The sequence below is a fragment of the Diadema setosum genome, chromosome 11, assembly GCF_964275005.1.
Source record: "Diadema setosum chromosome 11, eeDiaSeto1, whole genome shotgun sequence".
Classification (NCBI taxonomy): Eukaryota; Metazoa; Echinodermata; class Echinoidea; order Diadematoida; family Diadematidae; genus Diadema; species Diadema setosum.
This window is the reverse complement of record NC_092695.1, coordinates 33,351,928-33,375,874: the sequence shown is the minus strand read 5'-3', so window position 1 is coordinate 33,375,874 and position 23,947 is coordinate 33,351,928. Positions and strand designations below refer to the sequence as shown.

The 23,947-nt window shown below is 38.2% G+C and overlaps 1 protein-coding gene across 1 annotated transcript in view; it reads left to right on the top strand.

Annotated features, from left to right (window-relative positions):
- LOC140234845 (cytokine-like nuclear factor N-PAC) overlaps positions 1-21,246 on the top strand; it is an 80,746-nt gene extending 59,500 nt beyond the window's left edge. Inside the window, exons 10-16 of the mRNA XM_072314890.1 lie at positions 4,774-4,839; positions 10,121-10,231; positions 11,718-11,819; positions 13,094-13,256; positions 14,270-14,449; positions 15,946-16,070; positions 20,356-21,246. Of these exons, the coding sequence (XP_072170991.1) occupies positions 4,774-4,839; positions 10,121-10,231; positions 11,718-11,819; positions 13,094-13,256; positions 14,270-14,449; positions 15,946-16,070; positions 20,356-20,430 (822 nt within the window). The 3' untranslated portion in view covers positions 20,431-21,246. The remainder of the gene's footprint in view (positions 1-4,773; positions 4,840-10,120; positions 10,232-11,717; positions 11,820-13,093; positions 13,257-14,269; positions 14,450-15,945; positions 16,071-20,355) is intronic.
- Positions 21,247-23,947: the final 2,701 nt, after the last annotated feature.

Here is a 23,947-nt window from a genome sequence, read left to right as displayed (position 1 = left end):
AGGAAAAGTTGAAAATGACACAAGGAACGGGTGATTGAATTTTGGTACTGATCCGGGAATTTTTATGGATTTTTTTGGAAGGATTTTTTAATCTTCTGGCAGATAGGATCAATGAACTCTGGAGTTCAAGCTGCGCGTACTTGAGGTTTGCATAAGCGCTGTAAAGCGCGAAGCTGATTACGTTAACAAAAGTCTTCTATGTTGGGAAATTGGGCGCTTTTCAGCATGCGTATATGGGTGGAAATGAGCTGCTTGGTGGAGGTCTGTGCTCTCCGAGTGCTTTTCTAATCCTGCTTGTTATGTCTAGCCAGCTAATGTATTTCTTATCCACCTTCTTTTCCTTGTGATAGCCAGTGTCATTTTGCTGTAGATAAATAAGCATCATGTATCCTCAAATGTTTGTAATCGAGGCTGATGTGCCTGTCTGATAAAATAGACCACACCACTCTCTTATCTCGTGATGGGTTTGGGTTATGATACTTACATTAAAATATGACACAGTCTCTTTTTCAGTAGGCCCCTAAGTCTTTGCTTCTATGTATGACAATACCCTCTATTTGCAAATGACAGTTAATTGATACGCACTTCTTTTAGCCACTTCACAATAGTTATTGTACTGAAAATGCGATGAGCTTTCACTCTCTAACTTTGTAAAATGTTTTGAAGATCTTGTATGTCTCTCTTCATTTGTCACATAAATAACATGTAGGGCCTCCATGTGCTAATGTTCTCTTGCCTTTTTTTCAAAAGCAATTATCATGTATTTCTTTCATTTTGGGGCCACTACATTTCTTTTTCGGTCCACCAAAATTTCCGTATTTAAAGAGTACATGTACATGTATATTGGCCAGAGTGGGCTACCAGAGAGAAAAGTTACTGTGAAACAAGGAATGTTCGCGTGCATAGTAATTTCGGGAATTTCGCGAGCGCAAAGATTCGTGAAATTAAAATGGCTACACTATATGCATTGAATGCCAGTGGCAGTTAGCGAAAATTTCATGCCGCAAAAAAAGGCCGTCGGCTCCAATTTGCGAAAAAAAAATTCATGCCGCGAATATATCATGTATTACAGTAGTGTCCAGTTGTGTATGTGTATGATGATGACAATTATAACCCTATTGCTGGGAACTGACTGCATGAAGGCTATGTGACCACATTACCACACTCCAGTGGTGGTTTTGTACCAGTGCCCCCCCCCCCAACATCCTAACACTTCATGTCACCAAGACTTGAGGTTTTTTTTCTTCTTTTTTTCTTGTCCGGGATATGAGGGAGAATCTCCGTGGCTGGCTGGTCTCAGCCGATTATTGGTCCCCAGCAGAGAGAGGCATTCAATGCTATCCCTGAAGAGTGTTTTTTTCGTGCCATGCCGTTCCATGGTAGTAGTCTCAGCGGCACTTGTGTGCCATCTCCTTCATTTCCTCAAAGCGATGTGATTTCAGGAATTAGGGGGTAGGCCTACTCATTCTTGGCCACTTTGAATCACCAAAATATGAAATGTGCACAAGATATACTCACTTTTCAGTGTCATACAAACACTGGATGCGTATTTCTCTCTATGTACTTGTACATCAGCCACTATATGCTGACATAACAATAATCAGCATGACTGCAAATTTGTGCAGATAGTGGAGGAATGATTTACACAGAGGAAAGGCTTGCAAAAATATAAAATGGAAACTGTATTCAAAAACAAACAAACAAGTAAACATCCATAGATTGTTACTTTGAGGTGTTTGTGTTAACTGTATAACTTCAAAGTGTTTGCGATTTGACACATATTAATCAAAAAAAAAAAGAAAAGAAAAGAAAAGAAAATGGCCTCCTGAAAGAAAATTCACCCATCAGTTAGTGGATGGATTTACACAATGTGTATGTACTGATTCACCTGAATTAGTCTTTCCAAAGTTTGCATGTATTAATAATAATAATAATAATAATAATAATAATAATAATAATAATAATAATAATAATAATAATAATAATAATAATAATAATAATAATAATGTACATTTATATAGCGCTTATTACAGTAGTTTCTAAGTGCTTAACATTTAATTCTTAAATTAATACATGTATAAGGATTATGAAAAGCATAATAAATGATATAACATTATGTTACATAATATTACATAAAATTACATTACATTACATAACATTATAATGAATGATTTTATTTATTTATAATATATAATATAATATAATAAAAAAACATTATAAAAAATAAAAAATAATTAATAGTTTGTGGTGCTTGGCTGTATCAGGTACAATCCTTACCAGTACCCTGGAAGGATATATGCACTAGATAGACCTTGATATGAAATAATTAGAGTGTTTGGGAATGTGCCAATGTAAAGCTGGCTGCTGCTTAGCTAGAAGTTAGAAGCATATTAAGGTCCTTGGCTCCACAGACTCTGTATGTTAGGCCTACTTACTACTTTCTGTTACTCACTGTACTAAGTGAAAGCCAAATATAGATCACATGCAAGAGATAAAATGAGATTGGTTTCGGTATATTTGATCTCGATTCCTAATAGTCCTAAGGTAATTTATCATTTTACCGATGTCAAGGGAGGAGGTTATGTTTTTCATTGGTGTTTGTTTGTTTGTCTGTTTGCAAAATGATTAAAACTTTTGAACGGATTTGAATGAAACTTGCAGGAAAAAGTTGATAATGACACAGGGACAGTTGATTTTTTTTTTCTTAGTGATTCAGGAATAATTTTATGGATTTTTGTTAAAACTCATATTTTTCTCCACTTTTTATGCCTCCGCCACGAAGTGGTGCCGGAGGCATTATGTTTTCGGGTTGTCCGTCCGTCCTTCTGCCGTCCGTCCGTCCGTCCTTCCGTCCGTCCGTAATGAATTTTGTGGACAAGGTAACTATCGAAACCTGTTGAGGTATCCTAATGAAACTTGGCATGTATGTGTATTAGGGGGTGAAGTTGTGCCTATCAACTTTTGGGTGCACATGCTCAAGGTCAAAGGTCAAAAGGTCAAGGTCAAATACATAAAATTTCACTATTTCCACCATATCTATTGAATGCCTGAAGATATTTTCTTGAAACTTAGTGTATACATGTCTTACCCAATTAAGATTCTCTGGTGAAAGTTTGGGTCATGAGGTCAAAGGTCAAAAGGTCAGGGTCAAATACATAAAATTTCACTATTTCCACCATATCTAGTGAATGCCTGAAGATATTTTCTTGAAACTTAGTGTATACATGTATTATCCAATTAAGATTCTCTGGTGAAAGTTTGGGTCATGAGGTCAAAGGTCAAAGGTCAAAAGGTCAGGGTCAAATACATAAAATTTCACTATTTCCACCATATCTATTGAATGCCTGAAGATATTTTCTTGAAACTTAGTGTATACATGTCTTACCCAATTAAGATTCTCTGGTGAAAGTTTGGGTCATGAGGTCAAAGGTCAAAGGTCAAAAGGTCAGGGTCAAATACATAAAATTTCACTATTTCCACCATATCTATTGAATGCCTGAAGATATTTTCTTGAAACTTAGTGTATACATGTATTATCCAATTAAGATTCTCTGGTGAAAGTTTGGGTCATGAGGTCAAAGGTCAAAGGTCAAAAGGTCAGGGTCAAATACATAAAATTTCACTATTTCCACCATATCTATTGAATGCCTGAAGATATTTTCTTGGAACTTAGTGTATACATGTATTACCCAATTAAGATTCTCTGGTGAAAGTTTGGGTCATGAGGTCAAAGGTCAAAAGGTCAAGTAGAAATATTAAAACTTCTTTTTTTTTCTCTGTACCTTGGAAAATTGTTCAAGGTATCTTTATGGAACATAGTATATACATGTACTGACTGGAAGTGATTATCTAGAGAATGTAGGGTTCATGGGGTCAAAGGTCAGGTGTCAAAGGTCAAGTGCAAGACTTCAAAATTTTACTATGACCCTCATATTTATGCAATGCTAGCAGGGTTATTTTTTTACACTTGGTGTATGCGTGTGTAACCTAACAGAAATTCTCTGGAAAGTTGTTTTTTTTTTTCTCTTTTTGCCTCAAAGGTCAAAATGTCAAAGATCAATTGAAAGTGCTGAACTAACTTTTTCCTCCATATCTCGGAAGTGGCTCAAGTTACCTTGAAACTTAGTACATATTATGCATGTTCTACCTGAAAGTAATTATCTCATGAATTTTAGGGTCAAGGGCCAGATGAAAATGGTAACAATTTACTATTCAATTCAGAAATTGCACTTTTTCTCCACACCTGTACCTTGAAAATTACTCAATGCCTAAATGTATGAATGGTTCAAAGTCAAGTTAAAGTCCTTAAATCCCTAGATACATGCTCTCCTATTCATCCAATTAAACCTACGTCAAGGAAGGTGAACATTCAACACATTTGTGACAAACTTGTCATTCCAATATTTTGCCAATTTTGTGAAAATGTAATCACACAGTGTCCACATGTACTATCTAGACCTATTGGGAAAATCATGCATTATGGCGGAGGCATACCAGTCGCCAAAGCGACATTTCTAGTTAAAAAATGTTTTGACAAAATGCTCTTGGGAGTTCAAGCTGCGCATAGGCCCATTTGAGATTTGCATATGAGCTCTAAAGCGCATGCATGGATTTGTCTGACTTTCATCAAACTTTCCCTGATATGTTCTACTAATATTGCTGCATTCACTCAATCCTTATGTATATGAAGGTGAACTTGTTAAGTAGTGACTGACATTGTACAGTAGGTTAGTTCCAAATTCAGATTGTGTTTTGTCTCTGATTTACTCAAAGTCCGCCTCAGCCGGACAGTATCCCCACGAGATGGCAGACGAAATGTTCTCGCGGGAGTTTGTCGAGGTATGTGTGTGTGACGTGCAGATATTAGTCTTCATTTTTTTAAAAACCAAACATGGCTGTCTGTATCAAATTCTTCATCGTGTATTGTAAAACTTACATGTACATCATTTCTTATTACTCATGAGCCACTAACCAGTAAAAGTCATGATTGGATAGAAATATGTACCAACTGAGGGAATAGAATGTTATATACAGCTAATAGTGATTACATGTAGTTGGGACTCACATGAACATTAACTCATGTTTGATGGAACAATAACATAGCAATGTTTCCATGGCCCGTAGTATACGCACCTTTGACAGGACGAAACATTAGCTGCATAGCAAGACACATTTTCCATCAAATATCTGTGAAATAGAAAATTTCGGATTTTCTATGCCTGGATGAAAGCTCAATCAAATCACAGCAAGCCATGGCCATGGAAAATGTGGGGAAAAATATGAGTTTTAAATCAAATAGAAAGAATGTGTGCAAAGAGATATCAGCATTAGCTTCTTAAAGGAGTTATTAATTGAGTAGTCCAGCCTAAAGCCCCAACTGTGATATGCCACCTGACAGTGTAAATTTCTGACCTATTTTAGACGGGACAGTTGTTGAATCATGACAGAGTCCTTCCTCCCAAATTGACTTGATTGAAATTTAGAAGCAGAGCTCTACGTAATATTCTGCACTAAATTTGCTGTCAGATGCCTTCATGATGTAAGATCAGAACCAAAAGGGAGTGTGGTAAGCACCAAGCAGAGCCCATGGAGATAATACCCCCTAGTTCCAAAGCGAAGAATACCGTAGTCTTTTTACTCTGATGGTCTCGATCTGTAACCACCCATAGCCTAGAGTGAGTCCAGTTTGCTTTCCAGATATATTAAAGGACAATTTCACCTCCATTAACATGAGGATTGAGAGAATGTAGCAATATTAGTAGAACACATCATTGAAAGTTTGAGGAAAATCGGACAATCCGTTCAAAAGTTATGAATTTTTGAAGTTTTTGTACAGTTACCGCTGGATGAGAAGAGTACTGCAGTGTATGATGTCACATGCGTACAACAGCATAGGACTATATAAAGAGAATTTCACAAAATTTCATCTTTTGAAAAAAGTACACATTCCCTTGATTTGTTACTGACATATGTTATGGGTAATATTATTCCCTTTGCTTTTAGGAAGAGGCAAGTCACGTGCTCTTCTATGATGTGAAAAAAGTGAAAATATGTTGAATTTTCTTTACATTTTCTTTATACTGTTGTACTCATATGACTTCACGTGCCTTAGTAGTCTCCTCAACCAGCGGTTCCAGCACAAAAGTTTTAATAATTCATAACCTTTGCATCGATTGTCCAATTTTCCTCAAACTTTCACTGATGTGTTCTACTAATATTGCTGCATTCTCTCAATCCTTATGTTAATGAAGGTGAACTTGTCCTTTAATGCTTTTGCAGTGAGTGTTTATCTCCATCATTCTTTTGTGGTGCGGAAATTGTTCATATTTGCAGTGCTCATTCCTCATCTGTTTTCTCCACATAACTCCCGAGTCTTTGGCATACTTACTGTATGCCAATTTCCGGCACACACGTATCGATTATCAAACATGATTTATACTGATCTGTGGTGACTGACACTTTTACACACATTCTCTTCATGTATTCCCATTGCTTATAATTCTAAAGATTATACTGACGACTCATCCCTCCAATAAACTTCTACAATTAGTTTTCGTAGAAAGATGATGAAGCCCAACATGTATGAGGTGACATCATTCTTGATTTTAATGTGGTACATGTATGCCTCATGATATTATTCGCTAGTCAGGTCTTGTGAGACAGTTTCACAATTGGTTCGATTCCCAACCAAGAACCGTTTTGCTGGGATGAGAAGTGAATTTATTTCACGTCAGGAAGCAAAGTCAGTGAATTTTTGCTTAAGCAAAACAAATCCACGTTGCACTTTGTACTGCTGACATTTTGCCAATATCAACTGACCGGCAAAATTTAAAACCAATGCAAATATTATATGGCAAATATACTGTGTACAGCAGTCAGATGAAGGTGTTGATAAAACTGAAATCAAACTCTCTTCATTTTGGTTTTGAATTTCACCTGCGTCTGACAACTGGTCTCACTTTGAAGCAGGAAATTAATGATGTGAAACTATATTATATGATATGAAATGTTTAATCTATTTTTTCCCCCATTACACTTCTGATTGTTTTATAACAAGGTCATGTCATGCTATTAATAGCCAACATGGCAATTACTGGCCTCTACCTTTGTCTCTCCCATTCAAATCCCATTTCAAATTGAGAAGCGGAGTTACTGGAGTGTGATAAATTTATCTGAATCCTTCCAAAGAAGGATTTTTTCTTAGTTACTGTCTGGTGATTTAGCAGGTGCACAGACGAGTAAAGCTGTTCTTTGATATCTCACCACTAGACAACCACAGGCATTCTTCTTCATTCCTTTTTGACGACATGTCTGGTATATATTGGGGACTTTGCAGAGTGGCGTTCCACCGGATTGACTTCATGAGAGTTTGAAATATCGTTTGCTGCTGGGAACTGTGAATAGATCCTTACAACAATTGGGCATGCTTACTTTAATTCTTTGCTTGAAGTACTCCACACTGACCCACCCCCCCCCCCAAAAAAAAAAACACCCCAAAACAACAACAAACAAACAAATAGATAGATAGATAGATAAATAATTAAATAGATAGATAGATAAATAAATAAATAAATAAATAAATAAATAAATAAATAAATAAAATAATATATATATATTTTTTTTTTGTAAATTTAGTGGAGGATGCTTAATTATTTCATTATTTCTTTCCCAGTTCTGTTAATTGCAATTTAGTTTTTCCTGCCCGTACTGAGAAAGACGTTCTAACTTTACCCTCAGGTCATGTAAGATAAGTTTACATGTCACTAATGATCCCCAGTGGAGGAACCACAGCCTTATGACTTCAAGATTGGATTGGAAACATATTCATTGTGGGTACGTCTGTACCAACATGTACATGTGATATAGTGGGATTAAAGCTTCTGCAACCAAACATGTTTGATTGTGCAGTTATGTAACTGAGCAACATTCATCTTTGAACAAATTGAACACACTCATATTAATGTCTTCCAGTTATGTTGACATGGTATCTGGTAAGAACGTTGATAAAAGTTGTCATGATCATGCAATGTATCACTAGATCTAGTTTCTTTTTTTCCATGTGATTGGTTGCTTTAAAGATTTGGTCAATAGGAATCATAGTTACTATATATTGTAAATTTAGTTCAGAGGAATTATCTTACTTCTTGTTGCTTGTTTCAGGATTTGTAGATACAAAAACAAAATCCATGAGACTGGTTTGTTATTTGTAGAAGAAATATATCTTTCTGAACACATGAATTCTCCGGAAGGGATTTTCCTCCCATTTCGTTTGCACAGCTATTTTGACATGCTCTACAGCAGTTTATGCGAAATTACTTCATTTTAAAAGTTGCACCATTATTCCATCTTACTTACTGTCTGGTTGGTTGTATGTGTGTTTCTGGTGATCAGTGACTTTCCTTTATCTTTGAAGGTAATAATTGTCCTCTGAGTGCTTTTCCTTGGAATTGACAAACTCTCAACATTCACATACAACTTCTTGGTTTAAGACATTTGTGTACAAGTCATTACTGCAGTAGTATTGTAAGGGAATGATATTTGCAAAACTGACCTAAACAGTATTCATTTTACCAAGTGTAGTAAGTGTTGGGATGCCTTGTGCTAAATTTGGAAGTTGTATTTGACATAATGTCTTTTATCATGGCTACTACTAAAACACTGAATAATTGGTGCTTAGTTACGTGTATGTCATTGAAGGACAGTTTGTCAATCAGGTGTCATAAAAGCAAGTCGACGCAAGAGTTCATTAGTTTGACGTAATGTCTTGTTGAACAATTCAAGATGAATGACTGATAATGAGGCGAGACAGCTACAGAGCAACAAATTGGGGAAAGAAAGAATTGAACTGAAGTGGATGTGTAAGTCTTCTTGCTGCTTATTCACTGGGCAAAACTTGTCATGGTGTTTGTCTGAAAACTACTGCTGTGTTGGACTTTTAATGTGGGAGGAGGCTTGTGGCTGTGTTTTGTGGTACTGTGGCAAAATTTTACCACAGTCTGCATATACATACAGATACACTTGGCAATATTTTAAAAGTATTTCTCATGAATCAATAAGAGGTAGGTCAGTTGTCAGACACTTGATAGATTCATGCATTGCTGTGTGTATTTTCTGAGTAGACTGGCAATGCCAATATTTCAGTGTTGTGTGTCTTAGAAATTCTTGGGTTTATCTCTCTACAGAGGATTCTACAAACTGAAACATCAGCAAACATGAAAAAAACTTGAAAATTTGCAAGTTGATTGTGGAAAATATCTCCCCATCCTTTTTTTTTCTTTTCTTTTCTTGAGAATGTTGCTTCTGAACAACTCTCCCAAATTTAAAGAAATAAGCAGTTTTGCCTGGAAAAAGTCACATAACTTCATTGTGACAATTCTACATGCATAAGTTGCATAATAACAAAAGAAAAGTAAATCAAATTAAATGTAGAGATTGCTTGTAGGTTCTGACATCAGCAGTGCAATACACATCTGTACACGGCGAATGGCCAAGCTCATGAATATTTATGAGGAACCACCCTTTTTCACTGTGAGAACTTCCTATTTGTTGGCAAGAGAGGGCAGCAGACAGAATATTTGTACTGCAGAATGTACACAATTGCAGCCTTGTCCTGATTGCCTGTATACTGTCACTGCTATCATAAAAATGGAAATCACTTTTTTCTCACTTTATGAATGATGAAATTATCAAAGCAATATCTTTATTAATTGATTCTTTTTTTGTCTGACCAAATGCATGTGCTGCGTACATCAATGGATATTTTATAGGATTTATATTGATTTGAGAATCTGTACGATGTATATCATACTTCGACTTATCAAAATGTATTTTACCTTTCCAAAAATATTCTTTTTAAAGAATACATTTTCATGTTTGCATATCTGTGCTGGTGTGTAAATGTGGGTATATGTATAGATCTAATTACATGCATATATGCACAGATAATAATATACCACACTAGAAAGGTATGTGTATATGCTATATGGACACATTAAAATGGAATTTTGTTTTGAGGTTTTAATAAGTTTATAAATTTCTGGGCAAACATGCAGCTCACAAGTTGAGATCCAATAAATGTATTTCATTACAAGTTTATCTTCTCTCCTCTTGTATCTTTCAGTGCGAAGAGTTTGTGAAGGCAGGAGCCAGCCAGGCGGAAACCGTGTCCGAACTCGTTTCCTCATGTGACATCACATTCTCCATGGTCTCAGACTCGGAGGCGGTCAGAGCGGTCAGTTATTGCAACAATCTTGTCGAGAATTGACTTTAAAAAAAAAGAAGATAGATAGGACAACAAAAGTGACAGTATCTTACAGTGCTTTGTTTGTAACTGTAATAGTTGGATGTGTCTGTCACGATGCATAAGACATGTTGTTCCTTATGGCAAGAGGAAAAAAAAAAGGCACTGTTCATTTATTAAAATGATTCAAGTAACTTTTATGTTTTTATTGTACATCCCTATTTCTCCTCAACACCCCCCCCCCCCCTTTATTTGTGGTTTGGTTTGGGATAGTTTGTGAATGCAGTTTCAATCTTTTTCCAGTACTGTAAAAGTGGATATTTTCGTGTGACTAATTTTTTTTGCGCTCGGCCGGGCAAGAAGAGTTTCATGTGTTTTTAATTCTGCAGAATCAAGACATCGACTACAGGAACGTACGACAAGCAAAAATATTTGCGTGCATTTATTTTTGCGCTAGTTTCTGGTTGCGTGAAATGCCCGAGAATTTCAACTTTGCGAAAATTTCCACTTTTACAGTATTGTCCAGTAGTTGTGATAAGATTGTTTTTAGAATTGATATTCTGCATGACATGTTCAAAGCAAATTTTTTAACCCTATTCTAACTGGGGGGGGGGGATCAAATTGACCCCCCCCTCGACATTTCGCGCCACGATTTCGCAATGCGCAAAGCTTTTGCTGCGTCGTTTCACGACTTTTTTTCATTGAAGTCTCCCGCATATTTTGAGACCTAATTTGCGATGTCCGGGTACACCGTTTTGAAGTTACGTAATGTTTTGCATATGCATGTCAACCAAAAAACAGCTCAAATTCATGATATCGTGTGCAAATCCAATGCAAATTGTGTTTTTTGGTTAAATTGATATAAATTAGATTATTTCAACTTTTAACCATTGAAATTAATCAATTCTAGTGTAGATAAGCCTGAAAAAGAGCCTGCAACAAGTTTTGGCAAAAAAACAAGAGAAAACAAAAGGTTGAAAAAAACAATAAAATACATAAGAAATTAACAAAACAATAAAAAACAAAAGAAATTAATTTCAATTGAGCTATTTTTTTACACAAAAATTGTTTGATGTGTCGTGAGGAATTCTGACGTAAAAATTTAGCAATCCTCCAGTCTTTTTAATGGAGTTATAGGTGAAAATATGATTTCATGCACAAATATGCATAATTAATTTATTAAAAATAGAAAGGCAATATTTTTCTATTGTATGACGATGTAATCTTGTAGTTGACATCCAGCTCTATCTTCAGGCAAAATTTCGCGGCAATCGCGCGATCGGCGGCCGAGATCTGAAGGGGGGGTCAAATTGACCCCCCCTCAGTAAAAACTTGGTCTCAAATAGCCCAGTTAGAATAGGGTTAAACATTAATATTTTCGATGAAGATGTTAATCAGTTTTTCATTGTTGGGAGACTGTATTATGCGTTCCTTCTGTACTTAAATGGATGACGGCTGGTGGTGTTTAATTCTGCAGATTGTCTTTGGTGAGAATGGTGCGCTGGACGGAATCAGTGATGGAAAGGCCTTCGTTGACATGTCGACAGTCGACATCGGGACAGTAACAGGGGTGGCAGAGGTGAGAGGGAGACATGGGTAAATGGGCAGAAGGACGCATGTTGGTGCTGTAGCTGGACTTTGAGGTGTTTCAAGCTCTGAATCCAAGGACTTGAAGATAAACTACAGAAGATTTGGATGATACGAAATCTTTCCTGATGAAAACTTTAATTGCTACTGAATGGGTCTATGTTAGCAAATAAGCAATGAAATTAGAATTCAACATAAAAACACATTAACCCAAATCTGTGAATAATCGGTTGATCCAACTCTCTGCGATGCTCATCATGAATGCATAGGACCATTCACACTGAAGTGAAAATCCACTTGGAAAATAAAGGGAACCTTTTTAGTGAAAGTTGCTAGGCAATGTTGTGTTAAAAAATACTTGAAATGTAGGTTAAAAGTAAACAACAACAACAACAATGATGAACACAAAAGTGCAATTTGTCTACCCGTGCATGAAGACAGATATAATAATTTGCAGTGCAAACCCCTCACATCAAGTAAAGAAGGCGTACGCTAATGTACATGGTTGTTGTCATATCTAAGATGTTCATATGACTCCCTGCAGCCATGTGAAAAAAAAAAAAAGTGCAGCCAGCTAGCCAGGGATACTGGTTATGTCATAGCCTTGATATCATGCAGCACACTGCTTTAATAGCCAAACATACATGCGCATATGTAGCATTAGCAAAAGACGAAAAAAACAAACAAGTCTTGATGTCTGGATTTTTTTCAGGGTGAACGAAAAGGTCAAACATTATGTTTCTTAAATGTCATGACATTTCCAAATGAGCATATGCCCCATTAAAACGGCAACTCATTACTCCTGGCTGTCTGTATTTAAGATTTCGCCCAAAGGGACTGTGAGTTGCTTACATCACCAGAGTATATTTCATAACAGTCACACATTGATAACAGTGAAACACCTTAATTCTTTCAAACACATTCAGAGCATGCGTATTATATGTTACAATTGTAATAAAGCTTTAGATACCACAACGATCTCATTACTGGGTCACCAAGATTCTGCGTAAACATGGTTGACTATCAATATTGAATTTTCACATGAAATTTTGGCAAGAAATAGGTCATTTTGAATGTCTCATATCAGCTGCCGGTATTGCATCTATTCACAGTCAATCCCATCCTTTGCAATAGCATCATTCAAGTTACCTTTACTACTTTCTGCTACTACAATGCACACTCTTTTCCAGTGGCAACAGTCATGGATGTGTCGTCACGGTGACAAAGCATACCTATAGTTTTTAATGTTTCTTTGATGCATGGCAGGCCGTTCAAGCGAGGAACGGTCGTTTCCTGGAAGCCCCCGTCTGCGGCAGCGTCCAGCCAGCCATGGAGGGCTCCCTCATCATCGTCGCCGCGGGAGACAAGGAGCTCTACGATGAGTGCGAGTCGTGTTTCCAAGCCATGGGCAAGAAGTCCTTTTATCTCAGTAAGTCAAAAAAATTGTAAAAATGGTTAGAAGAGAGAAAAACTAGCCCATTAACCACGTCAAATCATTGGAAATGAATATGGGAAGGGATTAAATTTTTTTTTAAAAAGGGAAAAAATTTCTTTTAATTCACAATTTCATCTTAAATTCATGACTTGGATCCCAGATTTATCATGCATACATAGACATTGTGCAGAACAAGAGAAAGTGCGAATGTATACAACGCCTCCATGTCATGTGCAACAGTCTCATGCCATGTTTTGGGTTTTAATCTCCCCCCCCCCCCCAAAAAAAAAAAAAAAGAAAAAAAGAAAAAAGAAACAGTGGGACATGATTTCGTAGTACATGCTTTATTTCTGTTAACCCGTTGTGGACAGGCTGATTTTGCTACACCACACATTTCCCATCAACACCTCACGATGAGTTGGCGGTGAGTTGGCTCAGTCGGTAGCGCGTCTGCCTCACGATCACGTGGCCCGGGTTCGAACCCGAGTCTGGACTGAGCAATGTTGTGTGTAAACATACCGTCTCCTCTAGCAAGAGGCAAAACACTCGGTCCCTCGGATAGGACATAAAATGGAGGTCCCGTGTATGAGGGAGCAACAACTCATGCACGTAAAAGATCCCGCTTCATTCATTCATCGCAAAGAGCAGGGTGTTTAACCCGGTGAAGTGGTCCCACCTCACATCCAAGTGGACCCCATGGAAGACCAGCTTAACGTAGCTGCATATGGGCTATCCAGCCATCTTGTCAGATGGAAAATGAACAAACAAACAAACAAACAAACCTACCCGAGTATACTCAGGACTTGTCCTCAACGGATTAAGTTATCTCCTCGTGTGAAAAAAAAATTGTGGCTGTGAAAGGTAACCAAATCTATGACATTTAATTCAGGTTTTATGCCATTTCACTAAACTCTCCCCCCCCCCCCAAACATAATCTTACCTCACCCCTATCAAGGTCATCCAAACAACATGTCACAGCCGTGTATTCATTTTCCTTTTTTTCACAGCGGACACGGGCAATGCGGCCAGGATGAAGCTGGTCATCAACATGATCATCGGCAGCGTGATGTGTAGCTTCGCCGAGGGCATGGCGTTGGCAGACAAGTCTGGTCTCAGCCAGAGTACGCTCCTGGACATCCTAAACCTGGGCTCCATCGCCAACCCGCTGATCAGCGGCAAGGGCAAAGGTGAGAGGTCACCGCCAGACCTGGGGGTGTTTCATAAAGCTGTTCTTAAAGTTACGAACGACTTAAGAATAACTGGTTATCATTTCTTGTCCTGAATTATTGAAATTCTGATAAGTTTAGCACATTAGAACTGATCACCAGTCATTCTTAAGTTGTTCGTAACTTTAAGAACAGCTTTATGAAACACCTTCTGCATGGCATGTCATATGTTGCATGCCTCACGATGATGCATGCAAATATTACTACCATTTCAGACTATGTTCACCCTAGTGAATACCTCAAGGATTATCCTGCATAAATGGGCACTAAAGAAATTTATTTTATCATTTATACTGCCTCAAAAGAACATAAATGATGTCATGATACATTTGCCTAAGCAGGCAACATAATATTCTCAAAGTGATTTGTGAATTTTGATTTTTCTTACTACAATCACAATCATTCTTCATATTATGGGCTACATGTCATGTATAGTAATTAAAAAGTGAAATGCATTTCATTCAATAGCTGCAGTGTTTTTTTCTTGATTTTACTTTATAGACCATTACCAGATCAGTAATGATATTCCCAGTTTGGTGTTTAAAAAAAATGTAATCTGAAAATTACATTAAGAGTGAAAATAATAGATAAAGATGAGCTCATAGATTTTTCCACAATTAACAACAGCTTTCACGGCAGGATTCAATAGATATTGATTCTAAACAGCCTGTGTTAGTGTATGTGGAACCACAGTGATGCTAACAAATGTTTGTGAAGAGCAAAAGGGAGTTATGTCCCATGTAATTTGCATGATTTCCAGGGTGCAGCTTTTCCAGCGCACTTCTACCATTATAGGCTTCTGTATCTTTATTGCTATAATGCATACATTCTAATAGACCAGATTAAAGTGTGTGTACAGTTCTGGTAGAGTTGAGGATTTAGCTTTTAACGTTTTGCGAGATATTCAGAAACCACTCTCTGAGATGTCAAAGAGCATGCAATTCTAAGGGGTATCAAAAGTTTATTTGATGAAAATTGGTTTTGAAATGGCTGAGATAACCAAAAACAAGGTGAAACAAAGAGATCCTAATAAAAAGCTTGGCCTGTCGCCTTTTAATATTATAATTTTTTGGATATCTCAGCCATTTGAAAACCAATTTTCATCAAATAAACATTGAATCCTTCTTAAAATTGCATGCTCTTTCATATTTCATAAGAGGTTTCTCATCATCTCACTTAGGAATGTTCAAAACACGAATCCAGACCTCAACCAGTACTGTACAGTCCCTTTAACACACAATGCATCTTTCAGGTCTTACGTGGAGGGTTCCCATTTCCAGTGAGATGGAATTGTAGGGTTGTGCAGGCACGTAGGCTTAAAACATCATTTGATATACTGGAGGATAAAAGATACATTCTCAATGAGATGCATCAGCATGACCAGTAGAAGTTAAAAAAAAAAAATGTCCAGCCCTCCAGACATCTTTAGAGAGTGCTTCTGTTCTCACCCGATGCAGCTATCCTCGCCAACAAGTACCCACCGGCATTCCCACTTAAGTACCAGCAGAAGGACCTGAGGCTAGCCCTCTCCATGGCCGAACAGGTGGACCAGCCCCTCCCCGTCACGGCAGCAGTAAATGAGGTGAGATGGCCCCACCCTAATACTGACTCCCCCTCTTCGATACCACACCTGGCTGTGAATTCACTTGATTATGATGAATGCCCTTATACATAGACCAGGGCCCCGTTGCTAGAAACTCGAATTGCGTTTGAACGCAACTTCACATCCAACGCAAGTATCTCCCGCAAATTGCGTTTGATTCCTGCGTTCCGTTGCTAGAAGAGACTTGCATTTCATTGTAATTTGCGTTTGATTCCGGTTAATTATTCAGATGTAAATCATAGTGGACAAGGATAGTCTGAAATTAGCCGAAATAAATCCCTGCAAACAGCAAGAGCATCGTGTATGCTTTGCAACAAGGGACGGCAGTAAGTATTGAAAAGTATGCCAAAATATGCAAATATGTGTCGAATACCCTGAATAATAAAGTTTTACAGAATGCTTCTTTAGGATTTGAATGGCTAGGATATTTCAATATGGGCAAAATTTGAATAAACTCACGTTCATGCCGACTTCAATCCCAGAAAAGCACATTCTCCGAAATGACATTGAAATCAATAAGTGGGACTATGGAATCATCTAAAGCTGTGGGGAGTTCGTTGGCAAGGAGTTTTTGCGATCGCATTTATCGCAGCTTGTAGTTTACACTTCGAATAATTCCTGACATAAGTGAATTACGAAATCTTTATTACATAAGTTTGATCGTAAAATACTATGCTACAGTGGGGAATAATCCCTAATTATGATAGAAAATGTATGCTTTCAATTTCGCGTAAGGTCGCTTACATGCGACATTATACCTTGCTAGTTGTAGCTATGCGAGTACAACGTACATATAAGGCAGGAATACATAGGTGTGTGTAAATGCTATCTTCGTTAGACGACGATCAAGGGGAGGGGGTGCTGTAGATAGTGTTGGGTTAGGGCTACAGAGCTGCCAACCGTTCCGAAAAATTCGTATTTGTTACGAAAAATCGAAGGGAATACGAAAATACGAAAACGTCCTTAGAAAGTACGAATTCACAGTGGGAAAAAATAATGGGTAAAAAAAATGGCAAACGAACGTCGCATGTGCCATGTTATCTGTACTCAGCTGGGATATCGATGCAACGCGTACGCACCGTATGTGGAAAGCCCCGAATAGAAAAGTGTGCGCACACGCATATCGCTGCTTGCGTACTGTGTACACCGAACAGAACTTCGCGCGTGTGAATCCCTGCCGCCTACGGTCCCTGGATGTTTACATGGATCGCCGTGGTATCCCCATGTGTGGCCGGCTGGGGAGCGTGAGTATACTGCAGTAGCTACACACTGTAGCAAGCTGCCACTTCAGTACCCTATTTCGTTTTGAGGCGGGGTAGAAAGCGTTCCGTTGTGCAATGTCTGCTTCTTTTTCTCTTCTTCTTCATCCGCTTGTTCCTTGCCTCCCAAGTACGAAATGATTTTAGAGTGTTGTGTGTTTTTTTGATAACGTTATTGCATCATTTTCTGCAAGGAAGAGGTGAGTTTCTGTTCGTGTATTGATGTGCACTGCAGTATGTGCAGGTGAAAAGTGTTCGAACTTTCTTTCCCGAGTATCGTGGAAACTCGATGTATTTCTAGGCCTATTAAAGGAGATCTCATATAACAGAATACTTAAAACAAACAGTTTTCCGGTCAAAATGAATTAATTTCCTTTGTTTTGTATCGTTTATTGACTTGATCCCAAGGATCTTGTCGCAATACCAAGTTTCCACTGTGTATTTATTTTCGCGTAGCTTTCGGTGCTGCAAACTTTTGCTAGGGCCTAAGCTTACTACTGAACTTCGTTTTATTTCTGTCGTTTCTCACACCTCGTTTGGTACGATTTCTTCCATTTTATATCAGTTATCCGTTCCCTTTATACTTTGAAGTATTTAAACGTAATTCTCTTAAGTGTCTCGCACTGTTATTTTCGTAACGGCGATTTCTCCGCTTCGCTGCAATACTTTTTTGAATCGAAGCGACGGAGTTTGATCCCACCCGCTTCGATGTGCTGTTTGTTGTACATTTTCCAAATGTTTGTGTTGTTGGGAGGTGTTGATACTTTGTATTTGTTATTTATTTTCCTAGGTATTTATCTCGAGGGATTATGCGTGTTTCTTAATGTTGATAGGAAAAGGCTAAAATGATCTTGAGTGATGTCTGATGGTGATGATAACTATGCTGGTGACTGGTGTAAAAAGACGGCTTCTTGTGAATGCTGAGCGTACGTGACGTTTGTTTTATTTCCCTTTCCCTCTTTATTCTTCTTTCCCCCTTACTCTTCTTTCCCCTCTCAAGAATGATAAAAAAAAAAGAAATTACATACACCTCACAACAAAAAGAACCACGTGCTATAACAACCTTCGTAAAGTTAAATCTAAATGTTCAATATCAGTAAAGAATAAGGGGAAAACGCGAATGACAAATAAAAGCGAAGAGATTGTGTATGCAGTCTCTTCGGCTCGAAGAAACTTGACACCCCACCCCTCTCCCTTGTGGAAATTTCCACAAAAGCAGGTGCCACACCCAGGTGCGTGCCAGACGAAAGAATGCGCGCACTGGAATAAACAGCGTGTAAATATCCTGGAAATATCGATCGGAGAACCAGCTCATTAGTTGAATTAAAGGAATCATTGCAAAGATATCTTGATTCTATTTCTATAGCCTTTCTTTTGGCGCAGAGTAGGAAACATCGAACAGTCGATTATAGTGTACTTGATCGAATATCTAATGTTCCTTGAACAATCATAAAAGGATTGATTATTCAGTCAATTAAAAATGCAATCACAGAAATACATGAAAGGTCTCGTATGCCCAGACAAATTCACTACGAGTAGGTCCAATGAGATGCAGTCATCACCTGGTTAGACAGCAAAATACAACATGTAATGACAATTAATTTCAGTTCACGCTCATCAAAACTGCTTATTACTTTTCAAAGTTTTGGCTATCAACATTCGTTCGTGGGTGTATTTTGTTTGTTTGTTTGTTTTGTGTGTTTTTCCCTCGTGAAAGACGTAATGATTTCTTCGTATTGAACGTAAACTGCATGTTTACCGTAAACAAGCCATTCAGCTCAGCTCAGCTCAGCTATGGCGCATTCGATCTATCGAACTTGCAGTAACCTCTTATAGGCAGGAGCACATGGCGCATTCCTTTAAACTTGAAAGTGAAGCCACGTGTTTGCACATCGGCGCTTCCACACACAGCGCGGCATTTTGCGATCATCGTTTTAGCAGACTTTCCGATTCCAGTCAGGGGAAAAGGAATTGGAATACTTCGGAAAATACTGATGTGTAAAATCCAATAAAAAGAAAAAAGCCTGAAAACAACACATGATTATGTTTTAATAGTAAACAATAATTGGAAACACAGAACAGAATTTTGCATCCGCTCACACAGAAGCTCTCTTGAGAAGATGAAAGCATTCCCCGTCCCCTGCTAGGTAGTGGAAGCTTCCATAATCAGCCCAGCAAGTTTTTGGAGTTACATACAGGTGTACTTGCACTTGTACACATTCATTGGGAGAAAGCAATCAATCAACGCTGAACATTGCGTAGTTTGGCATCTTTATCGTGCTGGTGACCAGCTCGATGCTTCGGTATGTGTCATAACGTTATGTTTAGAGCCTGTAGGCCTCATAAGTCGACGAGTTTAATTCAAAATAGCAAAAAGAGGGAGATTGAAAAAATACAAATTCTGGTGGAAAAATACGAATTTTGGAGCTGTTGAGTACTAATTTGTGCTTCCAAAGGTTGGCAGCTCTGGGGCTAGCTTATCCACCGGCTACATTTATGCAGTTGATTAAAACCAACCTTCATATAAATTTCCGCAGTGTTTAGGGATTTATTTTACTTTGCACAATTCAATAAACCTTTGTTGAACAAAATGTCAGCATACTGGTGGTGACAATGCAGTTTTTGCTACAATGTAAGCAGTTTTACAGACCATTATGAATCCAATGCAACTTTTCATTTGATCTGAACCAAGAGCAAAGTTTGATTACAAAGGACTTGCGTTTAAACGCAAGTCCTTTCAGCAACAGACTTGCATTCAAACGCAAAGTTGCAAGAGAGTTGGAGGACTTGTGTTTGATTTTTGGAGTTGCGTTTAAACGCAAAGTTTCTAGCAAAGGGGCCCAGTACTACCTTGTTGATGGAGACATGAAATATTTCAGCTATGCATGCATAGCCTAGCAGAGAGTAATAATGCATGATGTCATATTTGTCCAAGTCTATATATATAAGTCCAAGTCTGAAGAGATGATTAACTTGTTTGTTTGTTTGTTTGTCTCTTGCTGCAGCAATATAAGAGAGCGAAAAACATGGGACTCGGGGACAAGGACACGTCGGCTATTTACAAGTCGCTCAGCCACTAGGGCCGCTGGATGCCCGAGGCTAACTCTGCTCAACTTCAACTTCATATTCCGAGCTCGGCCTGGAAAACACGCCAAACTCCTGTAGACCAAGCCTAGTCATGTCCAGCAACGTTTGGCCTCCGTTGGAAGCCTGAATTCCAAACTTCTGGCTAAAGCTCTCTGTCTGTCTGTCTGTCTGTCTCCTTTCTGTCTGTCTGCCTGTCCGTCTCTCCATTTTTCTTTCTCTCTCTTTCGATCTCTCTTTTGTACAGTATTCTTCTGGTCAATATCTGTATAGTATTCTGCTATTTTTAGGGAGACATCCATTTCTTTTTTTCTGTCTCTCTCAAAACCCTCCCTACCTAGTCAGTAGTTATTTTATTGATGCAAAGCCCAAAATATGATTGAAATCATGCATTATTGACTGCTTTTTACTGTATTGTTTTGGTAGCCTTTATCTTTTATTTTTTTTATCTTATTTTTTGTAAATTGTGTGTGCAAATGTTGGTATTCTGTAACAGACTGCAAATGAATCATTGAGTGGTGAAGAAAGCCTTCTGTTTGATAAATTAAGCTAATTTACTACTCCAGTAATTGTCAGGACTTTCAACTGTAAATTTTGAATTGAGTTAGAGAGATATCAGTGAGGGTGGCACAATTTCCACATCTGCTGAAATGATTGTGACATAAATGCCAGTAGTAAAAGATAGAAGTCTGTGGAAATATGTGTATGTTGGGCTATGAACCAAGTGGGGTGCTCTTGTAAATTACTTCTATTCTTTTTTTTTCTGTTTTTTTTTTTTTTTTCAATCAGTGACTCTTGGTTTTAAATGAATGTATGGCTCTATAAATTTGCTCAAGATACATACTGTAACTGTGATCATGCTATCCCAAGAATAGTTAAAGAAGAAAAACAAATAAGATGATTTTTCAGCATTGAATAGGCATAATAATAGATAATGAAGCTCTAGATTGGATGATTGCATGAATCGTCTCCCACACTTACAAAAGCCAGCATGGTTCCAAAGAATGGGAACAAGGTCAGGATTTATGCCGATGATGATGATGAGAAGACTAGAGCCGGAGCAGACGTTTTGCTAGCGGGAGTACGTCGGCTTCGAAGAGTGATGAGGGTGCGATTAATCGCGTCGTACACCTGCTTCTCGGACCAAAATTGCACCACAGCGTATACCTGTGTGGTCTTTGCTCAGAGCTCGTATGTTGCCAATGTTGTGAACAAAAGCATGCCGGCGGAAACCCCGGTCCATTCCATCCACCACCTGCTCAGATGCCAGTTTTAAGAGCACAAAAGTCATCTTTAGGGGAGGTGCATGGCTTTAGAGTGGCAAAATGGATGTCATTTTTATCATAAGAGTCTCTCTCTCTCTCTCTCTCTCTCTCTCTCTATCTCAATGGTGTGACGATTTCCTATAACCCTCAAAGGAATCAGTGTCTAATAGGGAGGGGGAGGGGGCAATGTGGGACTATCATGTGTTGGAAAATCTAATTTTTCTCAATTACTTTTCCTTTATCAGTTGAGATAGATTTGTGGAGGCCACTTCAACAGAACAAATATAAAAGCTTGACAGTTGGAATGAAATGATGTTGAATAATAATAGCGAAATAATTGATCTGCTGTTTTGGCACATCTATACGCAAATGCACAGAAAACAAAAAACAAAACAATTGCATTTAATATACACAGACATTCATAACTTATTCCTGAAGTTCATTTCAATGAAATTTTGCGAGTATGTCCTTATAGGTATGTACATGAAAATTGACCTGTTAATGCATCATGCTGCTGTTCCTTGTGACTTCTAGCCCAACATAACCAAGATATGTGGGAGAGTGTGGACATAACGAGCACACTGAGGTAACAACATGGTGGTCACGCCTCTGGCTGAGAAGTCATCTAACCTTATTGTAGCAGTAAACTGAAAATTGACTACCGGTATTTGGGAAGAAAACCCCCAAATTTTGTACATAAAAGGTGAGGCTCCATCAAGGCAACAGTCTGTTAAGATTAAGTGCACATCTTTGTAATCATTGCATTTTGACGACAACATTTTTTTTTTCCAGTGTTGCAAAGATTAGAGGCATGTGCCTTGCAAATGAAGTCCTGTGTACTGATCCTTGCAACAGCATGGCATTGCCTTTGTCCACCAAAATTTACTGCACAGGATGCAGTTTCACGCAAAGACTATCAAGTTATCAACCTTACAGCCGTCTTTTCACAGGCTTTCTAATGGTCCCATGCAGTGCATTTGGTGTGGTGTCTGCAGAGGTTGTTAGATGGTTGTCGTGAATTGAGCAGTACTTGACCAAAGACTGTAAACAAGTGGAAAAGCAAAGTTGATAAGTCTCTCACCTGAGAACCGGCTTTCTTTGCAGGTTCGAGCCATTGGTACGGTAATAATGTGTATTTAGAACTTCTGAATTCAAAGTCTCTAATCTTTGGAAGTGAGCTGTGAAGAATGTTTCCAAAATTGTGTTGCATTCTCCCAAGATTGCGAAAGGCATTTTTTTGATGGTCTGCTGAAGAAGAGTAGAAAAAAAAAAATTGTTTCACTGAAGTGATTTTTTTCTGCAAGTGTGACTGTACATTCCCACAGTGGAATATGAAATGTTGACTGGATTAGGCAAGCTTTACTGCTGCAGTGACACTATTCCCTTTCGAGACATCCACAAGGCCATTTGAAAAAGACCTGTCTGGAAGAGGGGATCATCTCCTCTCCACAGTGCACGATGGACATGTGCACACACAACACATGCAGGCACACACTTTTGCCAACATGGTTACCAGTATGTGGGACCAGTTAAAAAAACCACCTTAGCAAGTGAAGAGCAGTAATTTACCTTTTACCTCTTCATCTCGTATGCTATATGATGCATTATGGTGATGGCATTTTGAGGAGTGCTGGTGTACATTTGTGCTGTGGCTGTAGATCTGAAGCTATGTAGTCTGGTGGAAATTCTGAGTTTTAGTGGAATGATGTGGAGTGCAGCTTTGGATCAGAGCCGTCTTTCCAATGTTGTGATGAACTGTGACGTAATGGAAGGGAAGAGGAATATGAGGGAGAATCGTGGGAAATAGCTCATTAGTATGTTTATTTTTGTACGTATTGTTGACAGCAGTGATGTTGTAAAATAGCTCGTTGGACATTGGTGTGTAAATAATGCCAAATTTTTGACAGGTCATGACTAACGAGAATTTGACGTATCGGACCATGTCATTAAATTACAAATGACATGATCGATGCATCTCGTTCGATGAATAAATGAAGTTTCCAAGTTTTGTTGTAATTCTTAATAGCATTATTTTGTTTTTGAAGCTTTGTAGTGGTAGCTGTCATCTCAAGATGCTATGTAGGTTTAACAGAGTATCTCTGACTTATAGAAATTTCAAAAGATGACATGGTTGATTAACCCCGTTACCCTGCTGTCTGTATTTGCCTGTAGTTTGCGTCAAGGAGGCGTCACGTGAGCTGCCATCATTTTTATTTTATCTTCTCTCTCGGTAATCTAGAAATACAGA